The 16523-nt window shown below is 35.1% G+C and overlaps 2 protein-coding genes across 2 annotated transcripts; one reads left to right on the top strand and one right to left on the bottom strand.

Annotated features, from left to right (window-relative positions):
* Positions 1–957: 957 nt before the first annotated feature.
* Lace (serine palmitoyltransferase long chain base subunit) lies at positions 958–10259 on the top strand. The gene is made up of 10 exons (XM_076382276.1): positions 958–1183; positions 4061–4240; positions 6889–7043; positions 7346–7491; positions 7562–7780; positions 7863–8026; positions 8942–9103; positions 9213–9475; positions 9924–10053; positions 10131–10259. Exons 1-10 carry the CDS (start codon positions 1049–1051, stop codon positions 10236–10238), a joined length of 1662 nt encoding a protein of 553 aa, XP_076238391.1. The 5' UTR covers positions 958–1048; the 3' UTR covers positions 10239–10259.
* A 2202-nt stretch (positions 10260–12461) lies between these two features.
* LOC143181726 (gem-associated protein 6) lies at positions 12462–13112 on the bottom strand. The gene is made up of 2 exons (XM_076382277.1): positions 12936–13112; positions 12462–12845 (listed from the first exon to the last, which is right to left on the bottom strand). The coding sequence occupies exons 1-2, from the start codon at positions 13082–13084 to the stop codon at positions 12512–12514; spliced, it is 483 nt and encodes a 160-aa protein (XP_076238392.1). The 5' UTR covers positions 13085–13112; the 3' UTR covers positions 12462–12511.
* Between the last annotated feature and the right edge of the window lie 3411 nt (positions 13113–16523).

Below are 16523 nucleotides of genomic sequence, written 5' to 3'. Positions count from 1 at the left end.
ATATAGCGGTGACAATTAGTAGAAAGAATCTCTCGAAATATGCACTGAAAAACCTGTCTAGACAGAATTATATTAATGTCACTTATTTACAGAAAATTTTTACTTCCAATACTTGAAAATTGTTCAAATACTGATATAAGAAAAAAAAGATATTGGATCTCCTGATAACAATTATTAGTGGGAAATATATGAATATAGATAGTACATAGTATTACAAAGAAATGGGATTTCAGAGTATTACTATAGTACAAAGACGTTTTGAAAACGTCTGAAAGACATCCAGTAGAGTCCCGAAAATATCTAAAAAAACGACTTTAAAAGAACTGAATTTACAAAGCAGTATCTTTAAGATATCTTAAAAGACATACTAAGACATCTGACAGATGTCCAGATTACGTCTGTAAGACGTTCAGACCTCTTTAAGACGTCCATACAATATGTCTTCAAGACGTCTCATAGGCGAAAATGTCGGAAGTCTTTAAGACGCGCGCTGTCGAATGTTTTTAAGACGTCTAAATTATGTCTTGAGACATCCAGGCAAATGAACCTAAAAAAGACGTCTTCAAGACGTCGTGAGCTATCTACTACCATCAAAGTCCCACTAAAATCGCATACTAGACTCAAAATTAGTTTCAATAAAAAAATATAGACAGAATAATCTCCATATTTTGCCTCGAAAGCCTCCTTTTACTCCATAACCTTACGATAAGCACCTCAGGTTTAATATTCACCTACACCAGTTTAATTAACGCTATTCTCAATTGTGCACTAATCCCAGCCGTAATTACGCTAATTCGTTTGGTCTGCGCACGCGCAGTGCCGTATATCGTCGCGTTATCCCCGCGTTTCGCGAGTAATCTCGGTCACGAAGTCAGCAGAGCGAGTGCGCGTGCGCGGCTGGAGTCGGAACGCGTGGCTCGAGGCCCGAGCGTCAGTCTTCGCTCGTCCGTCGCGGCGTGCTGACGTGCGTGTCCTCCTCTCTTTCTTTCTTCTCTCTTTCTCCCCTTCCGGTCCTACGGCGCTCGGTGAAAGATTCGCCCTTCGCAAAATGGCGGCGCTGAACACCACTAGGAGACGGCTGAATGAGCACGAGGAGAAAACGACCAGCAGAAACGGCTTAACCTATCACGAAGGCGTCGTGGCTAATGGACATGCCGCTTTCCAAAACAATGGACGTGTACAGGTTAGATTGTCACCTGTCACGCTTACATATATATATATATTTTTTTTTTCATTATCTCGACGCTGCGCGAGAAGAGCTCGAGAGTGGAATTCGCTGAGATTCGGTCGATTTGTACGTTACTTCGATCTTACTACGATCCTTTTGGTATTTGAGGCATATCTACCTTCTTTTAATTTTTTTAAAAATTTTTTTATTTGAGATATGTAAATTTGGATACCTGTTACTTCTGAGTATTTTAAGAGCGAGTGAAAGAATAGCTGTATTCGATATAAGCTCGAAGTGTGAAATTTGAAATTATGGGAATCCTGGGATTAGTTTTGAGATGAAAAGTGGGGACAAGGAAAATAGTCGTGAAATTATAGTAGTTTGATTAATTTCTGAGAGAAAGAGCTATTTATTCTCTGTTCTCGTAAGATGGTACAGTTAGTCTCGTCGGATGGAATTGAATCAATTGAAAGTGAAATGAACACAGTCAGTGTTACTTGAGAATTAATTCGGTGACGTTAATATGCAGATTGGCTGAACAACGATCCATATGTACTTGACTCTCAGTGTTATTAAAGAAAAAAAAGTATTTTGCAAATAAAATCTAGTCACATTAAATTATTCTCGCTTGAAATTTGCTGATATTAAACGAGAGCTAAAAATAAAGTGTTCTTCTGTTACTTCGTGTGAAATTAACGTAAACAATGGGAACACCAACTGTCGAAATGGATCATGTGGCAAATTCAAATATTTCGACTTTATTTGCTCAACAGTCGTCGCTTTCTTTCACTGATCTTCTTAACAATCAGTAAACAAACGAATCGTTGCTAGGTTCATTTAATATTCAACTGATTCAATTGTCTGTAATTGATACCGGGAACAGGTGATTCCTAAACCTAACCTCGAAACCTTAAGCGAGAGAAAAGCAGATTTATCGACTCACGATTCCGCGAGTCGATAGTGTGTACATAAGGATATCATTTTTAAAAGAATTATCGCGTCGAGATTTATCTACTTGTTTATAGTTATCTATTTTTTCCTTTATTTTTAGACTACGTCTAACAGTCGTAATTTAAATTTAAACAGAAAAGTAGTTAAAGTTATTATGCTTTCTGTCTTCCGAGAAGCCATTTTGATGATGGTAAAAAGTTAGCACAGTAGAGGCAGAAAATATTAATTTTTTATCACATGTTTTTGCGTTTCATTTACTCGATTTGAGTTAACCTCAAAATTGACGGCTACGAGTGCCATGAATCATTAACATTGATTCGAGTGTACAGACACATGTTTCTTTGATAAAATTCTTATCGGTTCGTGAATCATTTAATTGGCGGGAATATCTCTCTATTATTCGACACTTTCGAAACTGTTCCAATCCTCGTTATAGCGAATCGTTATATAAAAGCATTGGAAGAACATAAATGACCTTGAAAAAAATGTGGATGTATTGAAACTCGTAAGAAATGCTTAGCCAACGTATACCACAAATTATGTAAAAAAGACAGTTAAATAGATACATAATGCTAGTTTGTAACCTCTTTTTTCCTGTTATCGCCTAGTTTCGAAGCTAATCAAAACCTGTTTTAAAGTAAAAAAATGATTTGTCATATGTTTTTCTTTTCAGAATATTGGCGCTAAAAACTTTTAACTTTAATTCTGTCTTCTTGAATCCTCATTTTTAAGTGAAAAATTTCTTTTTATCGCTCATTTGAAATAATTCCAAGTATAGAACGCGCTTATAACGAGGAAGAATCGTACCCTGTATTTTTACGTTTCCATTTGTTACGCGCCGAAAAATCGGGGGTATCGATTTTCGCGCACTTTCTCCTCTCAGCCGTTTGTCCTGCAGTACATTTCTCAAAAGCTGCCTTCCCTCGCGAAAGCTTCTTTTCAGAACGTTATTTGGTCGCAACAAATTTTTTTCATACTTTTGAAATATCAAAAAAAATATTTTTCTGATCTTTCAAAAGTAGAAAATTATTAGACCGAGATTCAGAGGCGTGAGGTTCATCTTTTAAGGATGACCCACTTTTCCATGTAAAGCAAGTGTCCCAATACTTGGACGTTTAAGATGTCAAATGTCCCAGTAAGTGGACAATCGAAGAATTCGTTTTGCGTCTTACTAGTTGAATATACTATTTTTTGTTTTTTATTAGAATTTAAAATTAAATAAAAATGGCGTTAGTATTCACGTATCGGAGCATGATCAACTACTGGGACATTTATCTCGCTGGATCTGTATTTTAAAATTCCTACTTTAAGTCTTTTTCCTCTTTATTCCCATCTTTCAAATAAATAAACTGAGTCAATTCCATTAATTCATACGCTTCCGAGATAAACTATCTATAATCTTCCATTTTTTCGCGACCAAACGGATATCTCAGAACACTGAACACTGTGCATCGCTATCAGTTGTCTTTCCGGGAGATCAACCTATCGTCAGACTTATCTGTGACCATTCGTTGAATAGTTTATTTTGCTGTTTCAAGTTTCGCTCGCCAGTACCTTTTGTTAATGAAATTTCGCATGAAATTACGATCGATAAGAGTTGTTATGAGACTGTCATGTTTCGTGGTAAAAAATTCTTTAAAAAATAAAATGAAAAGAATATTATACATCATTTATATTATACCATTTTTCTTCTCATATTATTTACAATATTATTGTTTTATTTTTTGAGGACTTATAAAGCTCCTTAAAGAATTTAAAAAAATTATTATTTTTCACCTAGTATAATATCTGGCATTTATTTTTGAATTTTGAAAAAATTAGCAATGGTTATTCCCTTTTCCTTATTTTTCGTAAGTCGTCTCAATTTGTTTGTTTATTTACCAATGGGTTACTGTCCTCTATTAAATGAAGATGTTAAATTATATTGATTGGACTTTCTAGTTTTCAGAGAAGGAAAGGAGAGCAGAGCCAACGAAGTCCTCCAGGTCGAAGGAGTCGTTCGAGAGGGTGCCATTTATCACAGCGGCATTGACCCACCTCGGTTTCTACATCCTCATGATCCTCGGCTTCATAAATCAGTTATTTTTCACGCCAAAAGTCGCGAAAGAGTACAACAGAGAGGTAAGGTTCCAACAAAATCCACGTTCTGTTTTTTTAATACACAAAAACAAGAAAAACCGCATGGACCCAGAAAAAGTGCAACATAAAATTGAGGTTTCAAGAAAAATCTAAATGTTTATTCCAAAAAAATTTTGAAATACAGAAACACATAATTGCATGGACCTAGAAAAAGTGCAACATAGAATTGAAGTTCCAAGAAAAATCGAAATCTGTTTATTTTTTCTTGAAAACATTTTTTTAAATATCAAAATATACAGAAGAAACGAAAGAAAGTCAAATTTGTGTTAAGCTCCAATCACTGAAATATTGTATTTAACTGAAATAATGGTCAAGTGTTGTCGAAAGAGGTCATTGCTTCTTGATATGGTTATCCACATGATGAAGATGACCTTGAAGCGCCCATGAACTCTTGATGGTCGCTTCGATGACTGCGTTACTTCCTTTAAAGCTACTCTTAGGAGTGAGAGAAGTAAATAGCAACAACAACAGAGCTTCGTATTAACAAAGATTAGGAACTAAGTTAAGCACCATTCTCCCCAATTATGGAGCAAAGCAGGATCTACAACAAATATTTTACTGCTATTTTGCAGTAGAACAAGACATAAAATGTTCACAGTTATATTATTTACAATTATATAATTACGTTTAACACTCAGCTGCAACAATGTTATTACATCCCAAAACTTTCTGTATAGATGGCGTACGTACAAGTAAATAAATAAAATAAACTGAAGACTTAGGATTAGGATAACCGAAGACTCAGGAAAATCGAGACAGGACCGAGAATTCCTGATAACAGTTGCGTCACTCTTCCCTTCGTTATCTGACAGTGAGATAACAGGTTTAATGGAGCCACGTTAAGCCTAATCAGTTTGCAAACGAAATACGAGCGGCGTGTAAAATGGCACATTTCTCTCACAGTTAAGGAACGATTTGTAGAAGCGGCAACGAGCTGAAATTGGACGCAATTGTGTCGAACGAAAAGAATTGATTCGGCTGGAGACTCGGGGGTTGGCGAAGATCGCACGGAATTGAAGGCAACTCGAAGAGTCGGAGGTCACTCTGCGCTCGCAGGGAAGACGATTGTTGGGTGGCTTTCATCCTCGACGCATTATGGATTTTGACGTAACTGAAAGGCGCCGATATATTAAACGTATTTACCTCGAGATAGAGGAATCTCGGAAGCCACGAAAACAAAGTGGAGTTAAAATGAATCGCATCTTAATTGCGTCGCGGCCATCGCTATAACAAGTCTTTGATTAAAGAAAAAAAAAAAAAAAGATGGAGACGCTGCACCAAAGCTGAAGAACGAGTCCTGTCGATCTTTGTCTTTTTCTGGGAGAATAAAAAAATGTTGCATGTTTAATTCATGTTCCTTTTAAGGAAATCGTGATAGCACTTATATTGCGTTTTTTATGGCATAAGTGCCATTTGTTGCAGATTTAATTTTTGAACGATAAAATGGTTCTTATTGGGAGAAAAATGATAGAAAATATAACAAATATAGAGATAAATATATTTGGGCTTCTATTAACTGCTAATTGGTAAAAAAATATGTATCTCATAGACAGGAAAAATTCGGTTCTGAAGCGCTTGATATTCATATTCTGTGCTTCTTTGACACCTTGAACACGCCTCGTTCAAACAGCGTAATCCTTGATGAATCCACACGACTACTATCTAATCTTGTCGAACGATAAGTATTACAGATATCTGACAACATGGGAATTCACGATTATAAAAATTTTTATGCAATATTGCTTCAAAGAAAACAAACTCCAGCTTTTCTTGGAAGGCTGTGCTAACAATTTTATTTCTGCAAGCAATTGTTTCTATAGCGCCTTACAAATTATGTAATAAATAGAGCACAGAAGTTTATGAAAATTCATATTTGTGCTGATAACTATGAAAGTGGACTAAGTAAAAAATCCTAAAAATTGAATTTAGAGATTTCTCAGGCAATATTTTTGCGACGTACCGCGATTTTGAGGCAGCCTGTATGTGCCCTAGTATACGACTTGTGGGAAAGACGCAGTGCGATGCTATATACCGTATATAGAGTGTTGCAGAGTGGTTTGCTCGATATACAGTTTATCGGTGCTGAAATATTCAGACGGATGAATTCGAAACTTCCTCGCGTGTTAAAAAATATAAACAGTCTATCAATATCGTCTAATGTTCGCCAAAAAATTACTGTTCATTCTGGTTACCTATAACAATAGTCTGCGCATTTTTATGTAAAATCAAATTTTTATAGACTATATTTTGAAAAAGAGAATCTGAGTAAGAACTTGTTTAAAAAATCTGGGCAAAGAAAATGGTACAGAATTGTAAAAATATGGCCAATAAAATGGCGTACAAAAAATGATACAGAATTCTACAAACCTGTCCAAAAAAATGACACAGAATAGTAAAAGGGAAGTAGCAACAAACGAAAGCAGTAAAAACTATGAAAGTAATAAAAAAACTCATTACAGTAATTTTTAAACAAGCCAAGAAATCGCGAGATAGAATAGTCAGAGTTCTATTTTTTCCTGTCCTTGATGGGAATACTTCAAAATTTAGAACAATGGAGTGGAGCTTAATCTTGACTCGAGACGAGCAAGGGGCACCCAGGTGAAGCACTGAAGAGTGCATCTTTGTTGCAGGGTTACGCGCCACTTTACGAGAACTTCGAGAGGTTTTATTCTCGATACGTGTACAGGAGAGTGAGAGATTGCTGGAACAGGCCGATAGTCTCTGTTCCAGGTGCCACTGTTACGCTTAAGGATAGGGTAACACCAGATTATGGATGGACGTTCAGGTGAGTCTGCCTTACCAAGTTCCTCCACTTTCCTCAGGCCCATCGTTAAAAAGAGTCTTTTTAAGCTTTCTCTGTTAATTATCTACTTCTTCATTTCTAAATAATTAACTGAGACATACATGTAATATTCTGAAACACGCCATTTTTTAAATTTTACGTTAAAAATATTTATTAGAAAAGAATTAGCTGAGAGTTTTAGTTCCTGGGTCTGAAAAGACCTACCAAATAAACAGCTGAAGTGTCACGAAAATTTCTCATATAAAAAGTAGATAATTATTTCAATCTCTGTTCCCATTTTTCAGGTTTACTGGAACGACCACAGAATGTGTAAATTTAGGATCGTACAATTATCTGGGGTTCGCTGAGGCGACTGGGAAATGCGCCGACGAAAGTATTGAAACTCTGAAAAAATACGGTTGTGCTAGTTGTAGTACTCGTCTCGAACTTGGTAATTGAAATAATCTCCTGTCAAAGATAATTCTCGGTTCGTATCAATCAATTTTATTTTCTCTTTCAAGGAAACATGCCATATCACGAGGAGCTGGAAACTCTGACGGCCAGGTTTTTGGGAGTAGAAGATGCAATTGTGTTTGGAATGGGGTTCGCGACGAATGCTCTTAATCTACCTTCGCTGTTGAGCAAAGGTTGCTTGGTGCTTAGCGATGAGAAAAATCATGCTTCGCTGATACTTGGATTGCGACTGTCTGGTGCCACTATTAAAGTGTTCAAGCATAACAGTAAGTAGAAAATCAATTGCACTGAAATGAGTCGAGATAAAATGTCTTATTACTTAAAAACTTGGAACTCTCTGTGTTACAGATATAAAACATTTAGAAAATTGCCTAAAAACCGCCGTGGTTTTTGGCCAACCAGGATCTGGAGCACCTTGGAAAAAAATAGTGATCGTGGTGGAAGGTGTTTATTCCATGGAAGGTTCCATTGTACATTTACCTGAGATTTTGCAGCTCAAGAAGAAGTACAAAGCAAGTAGAATCATTACTAGACTGCGGATTTTTATGCAAATTCGCGTTTTTATAAATGTGGTCAAAGAAATGGAGATTAACAGAGATTGAAAAAATAGTCGATCTTTGAGCCGCTGTAACTTCGCGACAAAAAATCGTACAGTAGTGAGCCTGGGCTCATTTTAAAGGCTAAAGTCTCTATTTTCACGCCCCTGAATTGATTTTTTCCAAAGATGTTTTTCTACTTGTATGTGGGGCGAGGAAGAGAAGGTGATTTTTCTCCGAACCTCTCCCAAATTCAGATGACTCTCCCAAGCATGATAAATTTTTTAGGGGGATACCGTTTACGGTGGCATGAAGTATGACCCTTCCCCTATATTTTAAAAAAAAGAGCAAGTCCTTGTGATTTTTTTTCACAAAGTTACAGCACTTTAAAGTAACCCTTGCATTTTTGTCATGTACGAGCACTAGCTGATGTGCTGAAAAATGCAAGGATGACTTCAAACTGTTGTAACTCCGTGAAAAAAAATCGCAGCGACTTGATCTTTTTTTTAAAATACAGGGGAAGGTTCGAGCTTTATGCTCCTGCAAGCGGTATTCTCGAAAAAAATTTTCTCTAGTCCCTGCATCTCATCAAACTTTGAAATTTTTGATATGACTAATATACCCCCAGATTTAAGAAGTTACAGTGATAAATCTGCATTGAACTTAAAATCAAGACATAGCATCTTAAAGTAAAGATTTCAAGCTTTAACTTCTAAAAAAGATCATGGTTCTACAACAATTTTTCGCTGAGTTATCGTCAGTCAAAGTTAACCAATTTTCACCCATAGTTTCTCAAAAATGCATAAATTTCTGCAGTCTAATTATTCAACCAATAAACACGTGTATGAACGACTCCTTAATCTTATTTCCTTTTTGTATTTAATATTACAGGCATATCTATATTTAGATGAAGCTCATAGCACTGGTGCGATGGGCAAACATGGAAGAGGTGTTTGTGATTACTATGAAATTGATCCACGGGAAGTGGACATACTCATGGGCACTTTCACGAAAAGTTTCGGCTCTGCTGGTGGATATATCGCTGGAACGAAGGTAAGGAAGCGTTCGAGTGATCGTTCCAAAGATCTGTGAGAAATGAATTTTCTCCTATTAAGACTTTGATAGTCCGAAAAAAATATTAACGAAAACTGTATAATTCTAGACACTAATAAATCATTTAAGGATACACAGTCACGCGCATACCTATGCAACTGCAATGTCTGCGCCGGTTGCACAGCAAATTATTACCTCGATGAGAATAATCGCTGGAGAGGATGGTACGGATGAAGGAAGAAAGCGAACGAAACAATTGGCGAGAAACACTAGGTACTTCAGGCGCAGACTCAACCAGATTGGAGTTATAATTTATGGAAACGAGGATTCGCCTGTTGTACCTATGCTAGTCTATTTGTTCTCGAAAATTGGGTAGGTGTCTCAGTATTCTATTGTCAGAAATTTTAATATTCAAATAGAGCAAAAGACTCGATCATTGTCACTTTAGGGAACACACTGAAGAGTAAAAATGGAGACTATTTTTAAGAATTTTTTGGAGGCAAATTTAGAACTATGGAATGGCAGAATTTTAAAGAAAAAATGGTCAGACAGTCTGAAGAAATCACATTATGTAGGAATAAATTATTCAATAGAAATTTAATTATTATTATTCAGGAAATATCTTCGAAAAATTAGTAAAAAAAGAAGTGTTATTTTTTTCTCCCAGATAAACTACAGTTTCAGTCGTTTGTTAATTTTTTCTGTAGAATTTCGTAAGATCTATTTTTTATTGTAACTAAAATAGCTTAGAATGACAGTAATTGTTAGTGTGAATAATTGGTCTTTTACATTATTTAATCATGTATTCTTTGAATTACAGCGCAGTTGTGCGAACCTTGACGACACGTAACATAGCGGTCGTGGGTGTAGGATTTCCAGCAACGCCGCTGATGCAAGCCAGAATACGATTTTGTCTGTCTGCAGCGCACACTAAGGAGCAACTAGATTACGTAAGCGAACGAAGAAAACCAGTTGATTGTAGAACTGATGCGAAAAAACGATTCTATATTTACTCTGACCTTTCTAGGTACTCTCACATATCGAAAGTATCGCGGACTCTCTGGGTCTGAAATACTCCCGCAAAGTGCGCGATCCAGCGCCCATAGAATATTATTCCGATGAGGAGACCGAATGACCTACCATCTAGAAAATGGAGTCTCTAGGACATTCGTTTTGCTCCAAAGAAGCGTCTTGTACTGCTTTGGAGAGATACTGCCTTGGAAGAACTCTACACGCATTCTTTTACATGCTTTTCCATTGATCCGCACAGTATATTTCTTAACCAACCTACAGAGGCAACAGGCCACTTGAATTTACTTAAGCAGAGAATCCACCGAAAAGCTAACCTAAATTATGCTGTGCTAAGTTTATTGTTTGGAATTGTTTCTGCCAAAAGCTAAGCTAATTGTGAGCTGTGCTACGTTTTGGGGGAAGCTACAGCTATGTTTCTTCCCAAAAATTGCTCAGTAGGCAATCTTATGCTACGTCGAGCTAGTAAACCTAGCTTTTGGTGGAAACAGTTAATGTTTCAGACAATGTTAAGTTTCTGCTCACACTTTAGAGACTTAACGTTGTCCTTTGAAGCAAATATTCTGAAACTTAGCATAGCATAGAATAGCCTAGCTTGTAGCTTAGCTGGCCAGTACTTTCCAGTAGAATCAGGGATTAGAGATTCCTCGTTTCAAGTGGAACAGCTTTTTCTTGCTATAAGCGAAGAGGTTCAACAAGAGTCGATATCTTTCCAACGTTTCTCGAGTTCTGCACAACGAATTACCCCGTTTAATTGATGGAGAAGCCTCCAGGAGTGCGTCAGAGTTCAATTGCCCCGTATTTGTACGTGCACCAGGCTCGTAGAGGCATATGCACATATCGGTGGCTGTGATATGCCAACAGATCCTAGATCCATGAGATAGCTCGGACAAGTAATACACAGGTAGACCTATCTTTCTTTCGAGTCGATAGAGAGGAACTAGAAGTTCGATATTTTTTCTAGAGGAGAAAAATTCGAACCGAGACCTTTACCCCGCGGATACTCAAAGCTCTTTGACGCGTTCTGCACTGACGCACTGCCGCGATTGCATTTATTTTGTACAGGAAGCGTCGATCCTTTTGCTGTGGCAAAATTCTTCTAGGCAGTAGACACGTCTGGTGCTGCGGCTGAGAGCTTTGCATACCACCCCAGTTTGCATACTTATTCTTAGTATTCTTCGATACCGATTTAGACATTTCGATATATGATAAACAGTTAGAGTACTGTTCTTGTCCTAGAAGAAGTCTTGTGAAATGCCTTAAGAGGGAAATTTCTCTTTCTGTTAATAAAAAATCAATTTCTTTAAAGTTTTTGTTGAGGAAACTATGTAGTAAATTATTATACAATAATTTACTATGTAGTTTTTTAAATGAAAAATCTTTTAAGGGATCGATTTTTTACCAACAGAAATAGAAATATGAATACAATGTTTTCTGCAAGACTTCCTGTGGGACATGAACAGTACTTGAAGCATATGAATAGAAGATATTTAATGCGTACAGCGAATGCATACCGGAGTCATCGTTGAGAGCAGTTTCGAGATCATTAACTTGAAACTTGTCTCCCAGCAATGACAGCGATTCCCACATCCGGTTGCCACAGCAAAAGGCGTAAATCTTAAATCTTACAAGCGAGAACGTCGAATGTTTTCCCTGTTTTAAAAGTCATAGAAATGCATACGAAGCCCTAAGATGTTCTGTGGTTCTAAAGGAGTAATTTCATATATCCTTTTCCTTAAAATTAAGCATTGTATAGTTGTATTTTCTCAGTCCCTTAAGCGACGTTCTGAAGGGCTGCACAAATTTTTTTAAAATCGTCTTTTTCTTCTTTAATTTAAAATGCCTTCGTGAAATGAATAATTTATGTATGTACTATGAGAAAAAATGTATATTTTGCTTAAAAAATGTCTCGTAAGTCCAATTTATACATATGGATATATTCAAGTTCAAATTTAGCTTATTTGTTACACGGCTGAATTGAAGTTAAACTCTGTTGCACACAATATAAATTTTTATCTACAATTAATTTATCTTAAGCAGAAGTTTATTTTAGTCGATACGACACTTGCAGAATATACAAATATTTTATCATACGAAAGAAAAATAGAATTCAAACGAAAACAGAGAATAAACAATTTTTTTTAAGAGACATTGTATTTTTTCACTATTCGCTTGCTTGGCTATTGAAATTCTGTTTCGAATCTATTAATCCATGCATGTTGCTGAGAAATATTGTAAATGAGATATTTCAATAATTAAATGGATTTGAAAATTAAAATTTAAGGAATAGAACCAGTTCTTTTTTTATAAATAATCGTAGAATTAGAAGACTCAAGTAGCAAAACATTTGATAGTTCTTTTATATTATTTATTTAGAACTCAAGATTCCATTTGAGTTAAAAGACTCTGGATTCTTCCTAAAATAATGCTATTGGAGCAAACACAATCATTTGACGCATACAGTGGTTTTATCTGAAGTACATCCTCAATGATTAAAATATCATTTTCCTGTTTTACTGGGAATCGGTTTTCCTGTAACATTTTTATCACAGCATTTTTTCGTTCTTCTAAAGTCGATTGAAGGATATTCGATGTGTTTGTAAACAATTCTGGTAAATCGATTCGCTCCTCTGGACAGATTTCTATATTTTTTATTGCATGACCAAAGACGACTGTCAGGTCATTTTTCGAGCAACGCTGTAGCAATACGACACTATAAAATCATTGAGAAATAAGCGAGACATAAAATAGATTTCTGTAAATAAAAGACTATGGCGTGGTTACTGTATTCAATAATCCTAACCTCTCTGACACAGGATCGACAGTATAAACAATGCCAGAAATTGTGTTGCCATTCTCAGTTAAAATATTTGCTTTCATTCCGACGTAACTTTTGAATAACAGAGGATCACTTTTGTAAATGTTATGAGAAAAATCTGAATTTTCGTTCATTGTAAAAAGCCGATTTTAGGTTACGGATATGTAGACTTCGCGTGAGCACCAAACTTCTTTTTAAATGAGCAATTCTTTTGGAATCTTTTGCAATTCCAATTGCAAATTCAAATCTTTTATTATAGAGAATCTATATTTTATTATGTGCAGATAGCAAGCCTCATATTTTTTATTTATTTAAAAAAAATGTGTAAATAATGGCCAAAATGTGAACAGCACAATCGTTAGCCATTTAAGTGACACAAAGAAAAATTTCCATTAAAAATACAGAGTACAGGGGAATTAAAAAAATTTACTTATTAATTTATTCGCTTGTTAAGGATCCAGAGTCTTTATTAATTCTCTATATGAACTCTATTATTTATTATTTAACGATGTCCAGCCCCAAAACTATTTATTTGTTACAAAGAAACCCCTTTGATGACTAATCAACGATAAATTAGTTTATTTATTTATCTATTTACCATCTGAATATTCAGAGCACTTCTAAACGCATAATAATTCATTAAACATCAATTTTAAACAGAAATATTCTATATTTAGTATGTAAAAACAATTTTTCTGACTTATAGTTATGCCTGGCTTAAAACATTGACACGTGGAGGCGTGGGTTTAAAAACTAACTTAGCCACCATCTTTGGTTATGTTATTCTGACAATTTCTAGATTTCTAATAGGAACATAGAATTATAATGGAGGTCATAGAGTAGTATTAGAAAGAGAGATAGAACTGTGCGACAAGGATAGAAAAGGGGGCAACTAACTTTGTTTCCTATTATCCTAATAATCTGTGGACTTGTAATAGGAATATAGAATGATATTAGAAGTCAATGGTTAGTGTTAGAAAGAGAGGAGAATTCAAGTGAGAAAAGGATAAACATATCTGACACTAACTTTAATTTCTATTATCCTGGTGATTTCTAGATTCTGAATAGGAACATAGAATGATAATAGAAGTCTCTGCTAGACAAGGATAGATAGTTTTTAGAGTGAGAGGGAGATAGCCATTTTTTAAAAATGACATAGCTCATAAATAATAGAAAAAACAGCTAATTACCTCACCATTTACGCACTTTTATGATTACATATTAAAGCTGAGACCCTCCGCTACATTCAAGTATAGGTTTTGCCTGAATTCTCTGCGTAACTAATTAATTATCAATGATTTCTTAAATACGGGATATTTGTAAGACGTCATAGTCTATAAAATCGATAATAATTGCTAGATATTTAATGAATTTCTAATTACTGAGGATTAATTCCTGACCTTTTGGGGTTGTAGATGAGAGATGAGACCCTCAGCTACGTTCAAGGATAGATTTTGCGCGAGTTTTCCTTGTGAATAATTAGTTATTAATGATTCTTTGGTACGAGGAATTATTAGGTTATAACTGCATGGTACTGAAGCACAGGTTTTTTAACGAATTACTAATTACTGAGGACTAATTCGTGATGTTTTGGAGTTGCAGAATAGAGCTGAGACCTTTGGCTATATTCAAGAATAGTTTTCGCTCATATCTTTTTCAGAATTCATTAATTATTCATGATTCTTTAAATGGCGGGAATATAAATTGCTGTGCCACTAACTTTGATTTTTGTTAGCCTATTGATTTCTAGATTTCTAATAGGAACATAGAATGATAATAGAGGTCAATGGCTAGTGTTAGAAAGAGAGGAGAATCAAAGTAAGAAAAGGATAAACATATATGACACTAACTTTGATTTCTATTATCCTGGTGATTTCTCGATTCTCAATAGGAACATAGAATGATAATAGAGGTCTCTGCTAGACAAGGTTAGATAGCTTTAAGAGTGAGAGGGAGATAGCCATTTTTTAAAAATGGCGTAGCTCATAAATAATAGAAAAAACAGCTAATTACCTCACCATTTATGCGCTTTAATGATTGCATATTGAAGCTGAGACTCCCAGTTATATTCAAGTATAGGTTTCGCTTGAATTCTCTGCGTAACTAATTAATTATCAATGATTTCTTAAATACGGGAAATTTGTAAGGCGTCATAGTCTATAAAATCGATAGCAATAGCTAGACTTTTAATGAATTACTAATTACTGGGGCATAATTCATGATTTTTTGTGGTTGTATATTAAAGCTAGGACTCTCAGATGTATTCAAGAGTATAATTCATGCGAGTTTTATTTGGGATTAATTAGTTATTAATAATCCTTTGAGTATAGAGGATTCGTCAATCGATATTTTTTGGTTACTTATCTATTTGATCATTAATAACCGATTAATTTCGCGGAAAACTTATATAAAAACCATCCATGAATATAGCTGAAGGTCTCAGCTTTAATTTCCAATCATAAAAGTGCATAAATTGTAAAGCAATTAGTTGTTTTTTCTATTATTTACGAGCTGTGTCATTTTTAAAAAATGGCTATCTCCCTCTCACTCTGGACACTATCTATCCTTGTCTAGCAGAGACCTCTATTATCATTCTATGTTCCTATTGAGAATCTAGAAATCACCAGGATAATAGAAATCAAAGTTAGTGTCAGTTATGTTTATCCTTTTCTCACTTGGATTCTCCTCTCTTTCTAACACTAGCCATTGACCTCTATTATAATTCTATGTTCCTATTAGAAATGTAGAAATCAATAGGATAATAGAAATCAAAGTTAGTGGCACAGTAATTTATATTCCCGCCACTTAAAGAATCATGAATAATTAATGAATTCCGAAGAAGATATAAGCGAAAGCTATTCTTGAATGTAGCCAAAGGTCTCAGCTGTATTCTACAACTTCAAAACATCACAAATTAGTCCTCAGTAATTAGTAATTCGTTAAAAAACCTGTGCTTCACTACCATGCAGTTATAACCTAATAATTCCTCGTACCAAAGAATCATTAATAACTAATTATTCACGAGGAAAACTCGCGCAAAATCTATCCTTGAATGTAGCTGAGGGTCTCATCTCTCATCTACAACCCCAAAAGGTCAGGAATTAATCCTCAGTAATTAGAAATTCATTAAATATCTAGCAATTATTATCGATTTTATACACTATGACGTCTTACAAATATCCCGTATTTAAGAAATCATTAATAATTAATTAGTTACACAGAGAATTCAAACGAAACCTATACTTGAATAAAGCTGAGGGTCTTAGCTTCAATATGCAACCTTAAAAGTGCATAAACAATATCGCAATTGGCTGTTTTTTTATAATTTGCAAACTCTGTCAATTTTAAGAAATTCTAATCTCACTCTCTCGCTCTAAAAGTTAGTTGTCCTTGTTTAGCAGCGACCTCTAACGTCATTCTATGTTCCTATTAAGAATGTGGAAACTAGTAGGATAGTAGATATCAAAGTTAGGGGCAAAGTTCTCTATCTGTGTTGCATTGTTGTTTTTCTCTCTAACCTTATTCAACGACCTCTATTCATATTCTATATTCCTATTACAAATCTACAAAATA

This window comes from Calliopsis andreniformis, chromosome 7 (genome assembly GCF_051401765.1).
Source record: "Calliopsis andreniformis isolate RMS-2024a chromosome 7, iyCalAndr_principal, whole genome shotgun sequence".
Classification (NCBI taxonomy): domain Eukaryota; kingdom Metazoa; phylum Arthropoda; class Insecta; order Hymenoptera; family Andrenidae; genus Calliopsis; species Calliopsis andreniformis.
The sequence above is the reverse complement of the archived record's forward strand: the minus strand, read 5'-3'. Positions and strand labels throughout refer to the sequence as shown.

Excerpts from the sequence above, each read along its gene's own strand:
- LOC143181726 (XM_076382277.1), bottom strand. The coding sequence starts at position 13,084 with ATGAACGAAAATTCAGATTTTTCTCATAACATTTACAAAAGTGATCCT. Across the intron at positions 12,846-12,935 it reads GTCGATCCTGTGTCAGAGAG|TGTCGTATTGCTACAGCGTT; the intron begins GTTAGGATTATT and ends ATGATTTTATAG.
- Lace (XM_076382276.1), top strand. The coding sequence starts at position 1,049 with ATGGCGGCGCTGAACACCACTAGGAGACGGCTGAATGAGCACGAGGAG. Across the intron at positions 9,476-9,923 it reads TATTTGTTCTCGAAAATTGG|CGCAGTTGTGCGAACCTTGA; the intron begins GTAGGTGTCTCA and ends TTTGAATTACAG. Across the intron at positions 10,054-10,130 it reads CTAAGGAGCAACTAGATTAC|GTACTCTCACATATCGAAAG; the intron begins GTAAGCGAACGA and ends TGACCTTTCTAG.